This window comes from Macrobrachium rosenbergii, chromosome 7, assembly GCF_040412425.1.
Source record: "Macrobrachium rosenbergii isolate ZJJX-2024 chromosome 7, ASM4041242v1, whole genome shotgun sequence".
In the NCBI taxonomy this organism is placed as follows: domain Eukaryota; kingdom Metazoa; phylum Arthropoda; class Malacostraca; order Decapoda; family Palaemonidae; genus Macrobrachium; species Macrobrachium rosenbergii.
Genome location: NC_089747.1, coordinates 1,527,501 through 1,541,854, shown reverse-complemented (window position 1 = coordinate 1,541,854; position 14,354 = coordinate 1,527,501). Strand labels below are relative to the sequence as shown.

Genomic DNA, 14,354 nt, shown 5'->3' with positions numbered 1-14,354 from the left:
TCTGTTATGGGAAGGTATTAGTATTATCTCTCCCTTAAGGGAAAGTAATAGTATTATCTCTCTCTTATGGGAAGGTAATAGTATTATCTCTCCCTTAAGGGAAAGTAATAGTATTATCTTTCTCTTATGGGAAAGAAATAGTCTTATCCCTGGCTTAAGGAAAATAATAATAATAATAATAATAATAATAATAATAATAATAATAATAATAATAATAATAATAATAATAATAATATTATTATTATTATTATTATTATATTATTATTATTATTATTGTTGTTATTGTTGTTGTTCAGAAGATGAACCCTGTTCACATGGAACAAGCCCCTGAGAAGTTCCACAGCATGAAGAAGAAGGGTACAGGGGCCATTTCAGCGTCACAGGAGCGGGCTAAAGGTGCTTTGGGCCGTTCTCGGAAAATCCGGTTTGAACGACTATAGAAGTCGCCGGCTAGCAGTTCGTTTCAGTTTCAAGAACCTTAAGGACAAAGTCGAGTGGTTTCAGATTGAACATTCGATCTTATGCACTCAAGAAATGCTTTTTTATAGTTTTCTTTTTTTATATTTTCGCCTAAGAACTTCAAAGATAAATCTGAGTGCCTAAACTTTGAATATTCGATCTTATTGACCCAAGAAATGTTTATTTTTATAGTTCTCTTGTTTGTATTTTCGGCTGGGGGAACTGTGGCACAAAGGAATACTTATACGAGTATATAAAGGCTGCCGGTTCATAGTTGGGTCTAGTTCTTTTTCAGCTCCCGTAAGGAGAGGTCGGCTGAGTCTCAACCGAAGTAGGCTAATTATGAAGGCTCACCTGCTTGTTGCAGTCACCCTGTGCCTCGCTTTCATCCACAGGTAAGTGAGACGTGCTTTCAAGCTGATTTGCACAAGTTTTCGTCAGCGACTCAGGAGTTAAAAGTACGAATGTGACAATAAGCATTGCTCTATCTTTTCTTGGAAGCCACCTGCTGTTAAAAAAATGATTCAATACTGGCAAATATACTTTGAATTTTAATAAAAGCTTCAATTTTTTGTGTTCAATTTTGCAAATCTTTAAAAAAAAAGAGTTGTTCATAATTGTTTTTATTCGGGAACACGTTCCACTCATTTAACCTAACCAAAATATTATCTGTGTTCTCAAAATTATAATTGTTTTTATTCGGAAACACGTACTGCTTATCCTAACCAAAAATATTCCATTGCATTCCTAATCAATTCGTTTAAAAACTTGCTTTCTGAATACACCTGGCGTCAGCTAGATTTAAAGCATGCATTCTTTATCTTTTTCTTATTATTTTTTGGGCAGAATAAAAAAAAAGAACAAGACCATATTATTAGAATTATAAAGTCCCATCGATTTTCGAAAAATCATGTAACCGAGTGACGCCAAATTTTTGTATATTTTCTACAAGACTGTAGTTTACAGAACCTGTTTTATTTCTGATATACATTTATATTAACCTCACAATGTTTACCCTGTTTCCCAGATGAATCCACCATCTAAACTACCATTACTCTGCTTTCTCCAGCTCGTGGAGTTTATCCTGCTCTTGTTTAGACCAGCTGTCAAACATTCCTGTTAAACTCGGAACATTTACCCTGTTTCCCAGAGTAGTCTAACGTCAGAAGCCATTATTACTCTGCTTTCTCCAGCTCGTGGAGTTTTTCCTGCCCTAGTTTAGACCAGTTGCCAAACATTCCTATCAACCTCAGAATGTTTACCCTGTTTCCCAGAGTAGTCCAACATCTAAAACTACCATTCCTCTGCTTTCTCCAGCTCGTGGAGTTTTTTCTGCCCTTGTTTAGACTACGAGCAAGAGAGGAGCAACTGTCCTCCTGAGAAGACGCTGGTGGAGTGTCCCCACGGGGCCACCTTCGACCCTTGCTACTGCTGCCCCAACGCCAGATGCAAAAATGTAAGTCAAGGTCACGATTAAGGGGCCATTCGTCTTGGTTGTTTGGTTGTGCGAGTTCAGAGGTGCATACCAGGCATCTTAATCCTTTCTAGGTCCAAGATTACATGTCAAAAATTGGCAAAAAGTACCTTGAAGTTACTTCATCCATATTCAAGGTCTGATTGGTATAACATTCATCTTAGCTGGTAAATCCGAGTCCATGGGTCTACACCAGACGGCTTATTCCCATTAAAACCTAGCCATAGTTAAGGGACGCCTCTGGTTAAAGGCCTGTGCTGACATATGGCTGGTTAAGTCACCAGCCAACCGCTCGACCAGTTGACACCAAATTTCTAATCTTCTCACTGCAATTACTTAATGATAATTTTAGTTACTGGTTCCTCATTTTTGGGGGGGTAAAACTTGTGTGACTGAAATTGCCGTGGAACATTTGATGTTGATTTGAAGAGAATAACTTAAAATTATCTCTCAGGACATTAACTTTCAAAATTTACTTTCAATTAAATTAAAACCCTTGTTTCAACTCCTTTTAAACCTGTCACCAAAGAGATTCATCTCTCTAGCAGATAGTTATTCTCTTTTACAGTACAAAAGTCCTTCATATTGAGTGCTTATTTCCAATTTAATCATTGATACAACTTCACTATAAATCTGAACAGGACTGGCAAATATATATTTTCCTGGAGATGGCTTAAGAGAAGGCTACAGTAGGTCTATAGCCCTCTGAAGGTAGCTGATTATCCCGTACTTATCAACAAGACGGTGACGTGGAATAGGCCTAAGTTTGTTTCCTGATCAATTGTTGCGATCTTCTTTTGTTTTAACTCATTTTTCTCTCTTTTATCACTTTCTTTTAACTCTTTTTACCTATCATAAGCATTCGCGAGGATATTCAAGAGACTATGTCTTGCCTTCAGGAAATATCTGATGGTATTGCGCTTACGAACAAGACAATGAAATGGAGTAGGCCTAGGTTTGTTTTTCCAGTCATTTACGATTCTCTCTTGCTATTTCTTTGTTTTAATTCCATTTCTTCCTCGTTTCCTTTGCTTTAACTCTCTCAATTCTTCTTTCATGCGCTCGCAGGGCCTCGGAGACAGATGTGGAGGCGATTTCGATCTGGACGGGCCGTGTGGGGAAGAGTTCGTCTGCTTGCCCTTCCTGGAGGGAGACTATCCCGGTCTTTACGAGACCTGTCAGCTTGAGAAGGTAACAACAACAACAACAACAACACAAAAACAACTGTAACAACAACAGCAGCAGCAGCAGCAACAACAGCAGTAGCAGCTGCGCAAGGAGGGAGAAGCAACCCTAGACCTAAGCCCTAACGGTGCCAGCGTAGAAAACCACGGCGGGAGAATTTCGAGATGTGTCAGCTTGAGAGGGTAACATTAAGAGCAACAACAACACAAACAACAACTACAACAACAACAGCAGCAGCAGCAATAACAGCGGCTGCGTAAGAAGAAGGGGAAAAACGGCTCTAGACCTAAGCATTAACGGCGACAGAGCAAAAAATCACGGCGGGAGAATTTCCAGTCTTTTACGAGACGTGTCAATGTAACAACAGCAAGAACAAAAGTAGCAGTAACAACAACAGCAACAACAGCAATTACAGCAGCAACAACAGCAACAACAGCTGCGTAAGAAGAAGGAAAAAAAAAAAACAAGCCTAGACCGAAGCATTAACGGCGCCAGAGCAGAAAATCATGGAGGGAGAATTCCCACTTTTTAAGACGTGTCAACCTGCGAACGTAACAAAAGCAGCAACAGCATAACAGCAACAGCATAACAGCAACAGCAGCTGCTGAAGAATAAAAAATTATGCTAGACCTACGAATTAGCGGCGCCGGAGCGGAAAATCACGGCTCTGAAAATTGCAGTTCAGGAGCATCGCTCGAAAACTAGACTCGAGTTACTTTGTCACGCACGTATCTCGGAATTCCCTGGCGCCATTGTACTCTGAAGGTGACTTGTTAAATTCGCCTTTATGTACATGTCTTTAAATAAATTGGTTACCGTAAAAAATGACGGTTGCTGCGTTTTGAATCACCTATCGATTTGGGCCTGTGTAAAAAAAAAAGGGGTCTTCTTGGTGTGAATCCAGCCTGGGAGACTTCAAGGTCTTTAGAGATGGCTCAGTTAGTTGGTTAAACCATTTTTTTGTGTTTACCAACCAATAAACCAATAAGTAACAGTAAATATACAAGTTAAAGAAGAAACTAAAAGATTAAATAAAAGTGGTTTTTGTGCCCAAAGTGGCAGAATGCAACAATTAGGCTTAAAAGAAAGCAAAGAGACAGAGGAGGTGGTTTTTCCATAATTTTCTAAAGAAAGTAGGCCTAAAATGAGCCGGGCCGGATACAATAAGCTGACAGAATTAAAGGAAGAGATTTGAATAAGAGATATTAGATCACAGAAATCCCCAACAGGAGAATGATAAAAGAATCAGATTTTATTCTCATTAGGAAGAGCACTGAATAATTTGCCCCAAATCAAAACTGACAGGAATAAGGGGTACCTCTTCTAAAACTGGCTTCTGAAGAACTGTCCTTACAGGATGAAACTTAGGATTGGAATTCCTACAATAACACCAATTTTGTAAATAAAAATATTATGCTTGAGGGGATCCTTCCTGGATAGTGACCCCAACAAAGATGTGGGGTCGTTGTATAGGACTAATATTTTTTGGGGGGTCATTATGATATTTACAGTCTTTTGTTTATGTTTTTACAGTCATCCCCAACGGGCTTGCAATAAACACGCCACAAAGGTGGATATATACTGGGTTAAAATCTTTGGGGGTCACTTTCTAGGAAAGATCCGCTTGAAGATTAGGCTTAGCTTCTATGATTAAACTTAAAAAGATGAATTTATTCACACATTCCTGAGCTGGATAACTAAACCATTAAACTGACTAATAAATCTACGACTTCTTTTGAAGGGTAACAATTCAAACTGGTGACAATTCAAGCCACGAAATTTACACAAGAAACGGAAGCAGAACTTAAAGCCTAGGCCTATGCTGAAAGACGAATGATTGGATATAGGCTTTAACATCTTTTCGTAAACAAAAACCCACATCATTTCCTTTGCACATGCGCGCATGATTGGCTCATTACCCTCAGGCTAGGGCTGAAGGACACAAGGTACGAACTACGATCAAGATTTTTCCTTAAAACTGCATACTTGAGAAGCCTACGTAATTCAACTCTCAAGTTCTCATTGGAGGACGACACCTCGGGGGGGCATAACTCGTTTTTCAACTCGTTCCCGCTTTACGCTCTTCCTCAGATCTGCTCGTAAGGTCAATTTGCAATGAATGCGTCTTTTAAAATCGACCTTATGGCCCCAGAGCGGTTCATAAGGTCAATTTCTCAAGAATTCTGGTGGTATTTTGGCTTGCTATCTACGCGCCACTACCCCGATGCGCTAGTACTAGGCATGGCGGAAGCTCCTTGGGACGCCGTGTTTAGTACTAGCCCCTCGGGGATCAAAGTATAAATCAAAGTATACATTCATTTCTATATCGTGTGGTCGACAAATTATATTAATAAACGATATCTTCGTGCGGTCGTCTACTTTACAGTACATATACTTGTTTTCAGATCTGTTACTCGAGCTTGTTCCTCAAAGACTGAAATCTTATATATATAAATATATATTTATATATATATATATATATATATATATATATATATATATATATATATATATATATATATATATATATATATATATATATATATATATATATATATATATATATATATATATATATACACACACACACACACACACACATATATATATATATATATATATATATATATATATATATATATATATATATATATATATATATATATATATATATAAGGGTTGCATGAATATGCATTTTTCTAGGGTGGTTTGAGTGGTTCAGTGAAACGTAGTCCATTACAAGAGAGAGAGAGAGAGAGAGAGAGAGAGAGAGAGAGAGAGAGAGAGAGAGAGAGAGAGAGAGAGAGAGACTCCTTCTCGAAAATCTTTAGGAAATGTAATGGTAAGTTCCTCCAACTGCCTGACGAAATGAAACATCTTTCAGCGCTTCAGACGGTGAAAAGAGAGAGTTGGAGCGGCTGAACAGCAAGATAAGGAGATCCAGAAAACAAAGGAATGAAGTAACAAGAAGTAATAGAAGTGATAATCAGAGGTGCTGGACAGCAAGACTGAAAACAGGCTAAAAAAGGCTGGAAAGTCACGAAAAATGATGCAGTTAGTAGACTAAGGGACACAGCTAACACCCTTTAGGAACGCCTACAGAGAAGAACTATGTAGAAGAGACGCATACATGTCCTTCGAACAGATGGACCATATATTTATATATATATATTTCACGCCCAATGCCACCCACAGACAGATTTCGGGGCGTCACGCGAACGCCATTTTCATACACATGATTGAGCCGCGTAGCTTTGATAATGGGCGTTCTGGAGGGGAATAAATTCTCTCGCTTTCTTAAGACTTGATTCCAAGTCTCTCTCTCTTTACTTTATTCTCAGTCTTATCTTGAAGGTTTAGACTTAAAAGAGAGAGATAGATGGCGTCTATGGTCTATTTTTTTTCCGTAGACATCAGACGAAAAACATAGGCCTAATGTCTCAGGTCTATTTTTCCAGACATGAAAACAAGAAAACAAAAGCAGGTAAAACCTGTGGTCTATTTTTCCACAGACAAAACAAAATAACATAGGCCTATTGTCTACGAGCCATTTTTTCCCCCACGCAAACATAGACCTAATGTCTACGGTCTATTTTTTCCCACAGACATCAAACAAAACTCGAATAAAATCTATTGTCCATTTTTCCATAGACATAAAAAAACTACGTGAATGTTTATGGTCCATTTTTCCATAGACACGAAACGTAAATCAGGCAATATCAGTGGTCCAATTTTCCACAGACATGCAACAAAAGCCATCAAGTAATTCCACTTCCTCATATCACAATTCCTTCTCATTCTTGTCATTCGCCATCGTTCCTTCTTATTCTTGTTATCCCTCGCGTTAAAACCTTCAAGCTATAACTTCATGGGGCAGCCTTGAAAATCCCATCTCAAAACCATAGGCTATATTCATTTTTTTACGGCCACTTGAAGCTGGCGTGTCCGAAGGCATATAAGGACCGATTGCTGGCTCAGTTTCCGCTAGTTTCCGCCGCTCCCTTACGCCGGTCGCGTCGTACCTGACTGGCTGACGTAGACGCATATATATATATATAAAAAAACATTTCACTGGCTTATTCATAATAATAATGAAGCCTCGTCTAATCGTATTGATTGCTTTGTGTTTTGGTTTCATGCAAAGGTAAGTGTGAGATGGCCACGACTGTTTTTATTTTGGTTCAAGTTTTTTTTTTTTTGGTTAAAACAACGCCCATCTTACTCATGCTTAACTCATTTTTTTTCTTTGAAGTTGAAACAACTTTTCCCATTCCACAAAAATTGTGAGGTCACTCATTTCTCTGCTGAATCAGTTGACTGGTTCGCATAAATTTTCATACCCTCTCAATCTTCTTTGCATCCCTCAAGGTAAACACTTGGCACCATTCCTGTTTGTGACTGGGTCTAAAGGTATACTTCAGACCTAGGTCTAAGCCTGCCTACTCTGCGGTACTTAAAGTGGGCCAATATTCGTAAATTTTCGTGTGGTTGAATCACTTTGGTTAATTTTAGTGCACGGAAATATTGATGGAAAAATTTAATAATATAGTTAATGCCATAATTAACAGCAACTATTGCATAATGTTAATAAATAAAGGCGTACATATTACTGCCAACGTTTACTGCATAGTATTTGTAAATAAATAAGTGGAAATGTGATTATATCTTAATTATTTACAGACAGTCAATCACATGAAAGACATTATGTCAGAATGAACATAACAATATTCAAATTAGTTTGAAAAAATCTTGCAAAATAGTTGCTTCAAATAAGTATCTTTTCATTGTGAGATTAAAAGAACCTGCTTTCCTCTTGCTATAGGCCTAAGGCTTTGACTTAGTAGTTCGTTGGTTGGGGGAGGATTACGGGGGAGGGGGTTGGGAATAGGGGGAGGGAAGGACCAGTTAATGATGGCTTTACCTACGTCTCCGGGTAGAGGTGGGTCCTACCTTTTCAGGATAAGAGTGCGTCCTAAACCAAGGTCAATAATATCCTGTGTCACGGGATTCCCCGACTGGTAGCGTTTTGCTTACCACGTCTGAACTACCCTTAGGAAACAGGTTTCTAATAGAAATGAAGTGAATTTATAATGTTTCTTGTTACAGGACATGCCTATTAAGATAATCCTTTTTTTTTTTTTTATTATATTTTTTCGTTAGTTCACGTCCAAGAGCAGTCGATTCGAATTTATTCCGTCTTGGTGACAGTTAGGCTTATTCTTCAAAACCCAATTAGCTTTCTAGGATTTTAAATTCACATAACTTCAAACACCGTTTTTGATAGTGAGCTGCGTGTCAACGCCTTTTATATATTTATGTATCTATCTAATTCTTTATTTAGTGCCTTAATTCTTTATTTATTTATCTAAATACTGTGGAGGGTATGTTAACCAAAACCTACCCCTACCAATACGAAAATCACCCGAAAGCGAGAATTTACGTTCATAGTTAGACCTAAATCTTCTTCAAACACGTCGTAACATTCTGTGAAGCCACGACGAAGTCTTTGATCTATTTTTCCAATTCCCTAAAACATCCCTAAGTAAAAAACATTAGATTAGGCCTAAGAACAACATCCTTTCCTGCATCCCAGAAGAGTCCTACATTAAAACGAATTTCTTCCAGCTCCTGGGGACTCCTATGTCCCTGCTGGGAGTTCGAGCAACACGAGCGTGGCTGTCCGCCGGAAAAGACCCTGGAGGAGTGTCCCCACGGAGCCACCTACGACGTCTGTTACTGCTGCCCGAACAACAGGTGCTTGAACGTAAGTCAGAGCTGGTGTTGACACTTTGCTGAAGTCGAATAAGGTTGGTTATGAATGTTAAAGGTTGCTAAAGTGTTCTTCTCTGACGTCACTGCATGCTTGATCAAGGTCTGAGTCAGGGTTGACGCTTCATTGCAGTCGAATAAGGTTGATTATAGATTGCTGGAAGTGTTGGCTGAAGTCACTGCATGCTTGGTCAAGGTCTCAGTCAGTTTTGGCACTTTGTTGAAGTCGAATAAGATTGGTCATATACGTAGGAAATTGCTGAGGTGTTGCCTGAAGCCAGTGCATTCCTGGTCTAGGCCTGAGTTAGTGTTGACACTTCATTGATTAATTATAGATTGCTGAAGTGTCGCCTGAAGTCACTGCAAGCTTAGTCAAGATCTCAGTCAATGTTAGAACTTCAGTGAAGTCGAATAAGGTTGATTATAGATTGCTGAAGTGTTGTCTGAAGTCACTGCATGCATAGTCAAGACCTGAGTTAGTGCTGACACTTCAGTGGAGTCGAATAACGTTGATTATCACAACAGAAGATTGCTAATGTGTTTCCTGAAAACACTGCTTGCTTGGTCTAGGCCTAAGTTAGAGCTGGCACTTCAGTGGAGTTGAATAAAATTGATTAAATGTATAGGATAGGAGACTGCTGAAGTGTTCCCTGAAGATGTGACCTTCAGGATTCAATGCACGAAGTGCACTTGATTAGAGTCAAATGAAGCACTTTTGTTTTCCTAATCTATTCAGATTCTGCTATTTTGGTCTTACTGTGTTCTAATTCCCTTTTCTTAAATTCCCGCAGGGTCCCGGAGATAGGTGTGGAGGAGATTACGATCTGTCTGGACCTTGTGCTGAGGGCCTGGTCTGCAGGCCTTACTATGGTGGAAAATATCCAGGTCTGTATGAGACCTGTCAGTGATTCCTGACCTGTCAGTGAGATCTGCCACCCTGAAAGTGCACAAGAGAACTCCAGACCTGACCTTAGACCTGGGAATAAAGGCAATTAAACAGAAAATAATGCTGGTGATTATCAGAATAACGCCACCTGAACAGAAATGAACGTTGTTGATCTTCTGAGTAGTAGGAGAAGTTGGTCAGGCAGAAGGGGACCATAGGACAGCAATTTTTCAAAAATTTTCTGTCATCAAGGAAAGATCCAGTAGGCTTCAATATATTGTGTAGAATAATCATCTTTGTTTTCTTTGTTTAGTTAACTGTTCCATAGCTGTTTATTTACAGAATGAAAACAAATGACCTTGAAAATCACAAAAACAGTCATATCATTTGAGAATGACCAGCAATAACTCCACGTCCCTCTAACATTGCAACTACAATGTAGGTAATAAAACTTGGTTTGTAGAATGTAAGTAACTCTTGGAATAATTATGGGTAAGATTATGTTTGATAGAATACTGTCTCAGTAATACTGTAATGCAAAGTAAAATGCAAAATCAGTAATAAAGTAATATAAGTATGGATACCATTGTTCATTAATTATATGAATTCTTTTCTACCTCTTAACTTTTCTTGACCTGCCAGTAAACGCAGCCTTACCAATTATTCTAACAAAAGACAGCAGACTAACTGGATTAAAACGTCTCAAAAATTTATGTATATTTAACAGTTTAGTGAAAGTTAAAGTCTCAAGTCTTGATGAATTTTGGTACTTGCAAGACTCGTTAACGGCTGCTGCACTGTGGTAACTGGCAACTACATGAAATCTAGTGGGCGTGGCCTGTGTTGGTTTTTTGTACTTGCAAAACTCGTTAATGACTGCTGTATGGTGGTAACTGGCAAACTAATAAAAGTATCATGGGTGTCGCCTATGACCGTTTTTGGTACCCCAAAGAATAGTTAATAACTGCTGTATAGTGGTAACTGGCAACTACATTTATAGTGGGCGTGGCCTGTGTCTGAACAAAGAGTGAAAGCTCTATAATTGTCTGAGTTTTTGTAGGTAATCCTACATAATGATAAAATACAAACTATTGCATTTATGTCTACAAGTTACCTGTCCTGAGAGGTAAGGACAGGTCATAACTTTTCAAATCATGAAACATCCGTTCAGTTTGACCTTGATTGTCTCCCTGATGTCACCTCCGGGAGACAGAAACCACACGAAAAGCGATTGGTTGGATGGGAAACCTTATGCTTTACTTATTGCCTGAATGCTAGGATAATTGTGCGCACACTGCAAGCACTGATGCTCGATGGAGTCAAAGCATAAAGGAGGTTTCAATGGTCAATTTGAAATGTTCTGACAATAACTAAAGAACTAAGTAAATAAATAAGATATTAATACATTTACGGACATAAATAAGTAATTATATTTTTAGATGTCTTTCCAGGATAATTAATTAATCCCGTATAAAAAATAAGTAGTTATTACCGCGCATGCTCAGAAGATAAAACAGTGACTATGACTTTCAAGTAAGGATTGGATGTAAAATAATATTTATCTATGTCTAAATTCCGCCATTAAACGCTTTCAAATTCCACAATCAGTAGAATCATAAGTTAAAGTGATACTTCATTAACCCATTACGAGGAAAAAGACGATACTTTACGATAACGAACGAGAAATAAAACCAAAGAAACAACGACATCTTTCTTGACACTGCAAGCCAGAAAGAGAGAAGAGACCGCATGACTGAACCCAAAGTCGGCGTGGCCTTCCCGTAGATTTCTTGGCCCGGGGAAGGTTGCCAATTCGGGTCCAGTGTGCGCCTGGTGGCAGTGAGGGTGGGTGGTAGTGCTCTCTCTCTCTCTCTCTCTCTCTCTCTCTCTCTCTCTCTCTCTCTCTCTGTAGTTTATCTTTCTCTCTCTCTGTATCTCTCTCTTTTCAAGCTCCGTATCATTACGAAAATACATTTATTGGAAAAGAAATATTGTAAACTGGATTGCAAATAGCCTCTCTCTCTCTCTCTCTCTCTCTCTCTCTCTCTCTCTCTCTCTCTCTGGAGTTAATCTTTCTTTCTTACTCTCTCTCTCTCTCTATCTCATTTTCCAGCCATATATCATTACAAAAATACGTTAAAAGGACAATATATAATGAAAATTTGACTTGCAAAAAAACAAAAATATCGCCCTATCGTGACCCGAGACAGAGTGATAAAAAGAAAAAATAAATCTATATTACCCTCGAAAGTGAGAGTGAATAAGTTAGAGTGAATAAGGAAGAGTGAATAAGGAAGAGTGCATTATAGGGTCCGAATTAGGAGTACAACCTCCGGTGAAAGAACTACGAAGGCGGTGAAGGATTATATCCTGTTAGGATGTTGGTGATTCTTGGTGCATAAAGAATTGATAATATTTGTAATATTTATTGTGCACTGTCATGTGGTGAAGAAATATATTTTGTCTCAAGGATAAATATTTCAAAGACATTTGAAGACGAGGATAATCCACTGGATATTTTTCTGAGCAAACAAAATTTTTTTAATATTAAAAATGAATATATTTCCAACCAAAGACTTTTTGATTTAGGAGTTGATATATTTCTAAGCTAAATAGACTTTTATTATAAGAAATTAATATATTTCTAAACAAAAAATACTTTTTAATACTAGATATGAATATATTTCCAACCTAAAAAGACTCTAATAAAATAAATTAATATATTCCTAATATTTCATATTAAGTAATATTTTATATTATTTAATATGAAAAATTAATATATGTAGAAGAAATAAAAGGTTTACTATAATATAGCAAAGGAATCTAATCGTATAGGTTTGAAAGCTTAATATTATTATCGTAACGTGGGACCTTACAGTTGGACCACTGCCAAAAACTTGAATAGAACAGATGTTGTGTGTCGTTGAAAATGTTTTTCATTCTATTATAACATTTTCTGAATCACAAGACGAGGAAAATGAAAAAAATATAATAGAAGAAATTTATGAAAATATTATATATATATATATATATATATGTATAAATATTATATATTTATGTACATATATATATGTATATATATGCATGTATGTATATGTGTGTGTGCTCTCACTAAATATCTCTACATCACTTATAAATATTTAAAACAGTGTATATGGTACTCTCTCTCTCTCTCTCTCTCTCTCTCTCTCTCTCTCTCTCTCTCTCTCTCTCAAAATAAAAAAAATATATATATATGATACATTAAGACCACTAATGTTTTCCAGCTCACGCATCCAAATGATTTTTTGTTCTTATTTAATATTCAGAGGCTGAAGCTCTCAGTCATCTGACCTTGACCTTCAAGCCTTTTAGTCCCAGGAATCTCTCTCTCTCTCTCTCTCTCTCTCTCTCTCTCTCTCTCTCTTGCCTGAGTCTCTCTCTCTCTCTCTCTTTCTTTCTTTATCTCTCTCTCTTTTTTAACTTTCCCCTATTTCCCCTTTTCTTGCCTAGCCTCTCTCTCTCTCTCTCTCTATTTTTATGTTCCTCTATTTCTCTTTCTCTTGCCTGAGTCTCTCTCTCTCTCTCTTTCTTTCTCTCTCTTTTTTAACTTTCCTCCATTTCTCCCTTTCTTGCCTAGTCTCTCTCTCTCTCTCTTTATGTTCCTCTCTTTCTCTCTCTTTCTCTCTCTCTCTTTCTTTATCTCTCTCTTTTTAACTTTCCCCTATTTCTCCTTTTCTTGCCTAGCCTCTCTCTCTCTCTCTCTCTCTCTCTCTCTCTCTCTCTCTCTCTCTTTCTCTCTCTTTCTCTCTCTCTCTCTCTCTTTTAACTTTCCTCTATTTCTCCTTTTCTTGCCTAGTGTCTCTCTCTCTTTATTTTTACGTTCCTTTATCTGACTCTCTCTCTCTCTATTTTACGCCCCTCTTTTACGTCTCTCTCTTGCATAAGTCTCTCTCGCTCTCTCTCTATTTTTATGTTCCGCTATTTCTCTCACTCCTGCCTGAGTCTCTCTCTCTCTCTCTCTCTCTCTCTCTCTCTTTTTATCTCTCTCTTTTTAACTCTCCTCCATTTCTCCTTTAGTCTCTCTCTCTTTTTTCTCTCCATTTCTCCTTTCTCGCCTATTTTTTTCATGTTCCTCTCTCTCTCTCTCTCTCTCTCTCTCTCTCTTTTTTTCATTTTCTCTCTCTCTTTTTCGTTCTCTCTCTCTCTCTCTATTGCTCTCTCTCTCTCTCTCTCTCTCTCTCTCTCTCTCTCTTTTCTTTATCTCTCTTTTTTAACTTTCGTTACTCTATTTCTCCCTTTCTTGAGTAGTCTCTCTCTCTCTCTTTCTCTCTCTTTTTATTTTACGTTCCTTAATTTCTCTCTCTGTCTCTCTCTCTCTCTTTTACGTTACTCTTTTTCTCTCTCTGTTGCATGAGCTTTCTCTCTCTCTCTCTCTCTCTCTCTCTCTCTCTCTCTCTCTCTCTCTCTCTCTTGCTCTTTTTGGGCCCCATTTGCATAAATTTTATGCCACATAAGTATTTTCGCAAGAGCCGCAGTGTGCCTTGCATTCACTCTTACTTATAATATAATAATAATAATTGTCACTACATCTTCAACGTC

At 37.8% G+C, this 14,354-nt stretch overlaps 1 protein-coding gene and 1 long non-coding RNA gene across 2 annotated transcripts; both read left to right on the top strand.

Moving 5' to 3' along the window:
• The first annotated feature begins 698 nt into the window (after positions 1-698).
• LOC136839980 (single insulin-like growth factor-binding domain protein-1) lies at positions 699-3,946 on the top strand. The gene is made up of 3 exons (XM_067106257.1): positions 699-854; positions 1,777-1,915; positions 3,002-3,946. The coding sequence occupies exons 1-3, from the start codon at positions 802-804 to the stop codon at positions 3,161-3,163; spliced, it is 354 nt and encodes a 117-aa protein (XP_066962358.1). The 5' UTR covers positions 699-801; the 3' UTR covers positions 3,164-3,946.
• Positions 3,947-7,076: 3,130 nt separating this feature from the next.
• LOC136840480 (uncharacterized) lies at positions 7,077-10,352 on the top strand. The gene is made up of 3 exons (XR_010853613.1): positions 7,077-7,262; positions 8,744-8,882; positions 9,679-10,352. It is a non-coding gene; the product is annotated as an uncharacterized lncRNA (long non-coding RNA).
• The last annotated feature ends 4,002 nt before the right edge of the window (positions 10,353-14,354 follow it).

What these genes read in the sequence shown, in the direction of transcription:
- LOC136839980 (XM_067106257.1), top strand. Translation starts at nt 802, where the DNA reads ATGAAGGCTCACCTGCTTGTTGCAGTCACCCTGTGCCTCGCTTTCATC. An exon ending in TGCCTCGCTTTCATCCACAG is followed by an intron (nt 855 to 1,776) that starts GTAAGTGAGACG and finishes TGCTTTCTCCAG; the next exon opens with CTCGTGGAGTTTTTTCTGCC. An exon ending in CCAACGCCAGATGCAAAAAT is followed by an intron (nt 1,916 to 3,001) that starts GTAAGTCAAGGT and finishes ATGCGCTCGCAG; the next exon opens with GGCCTCGGAGACAGATGTGG.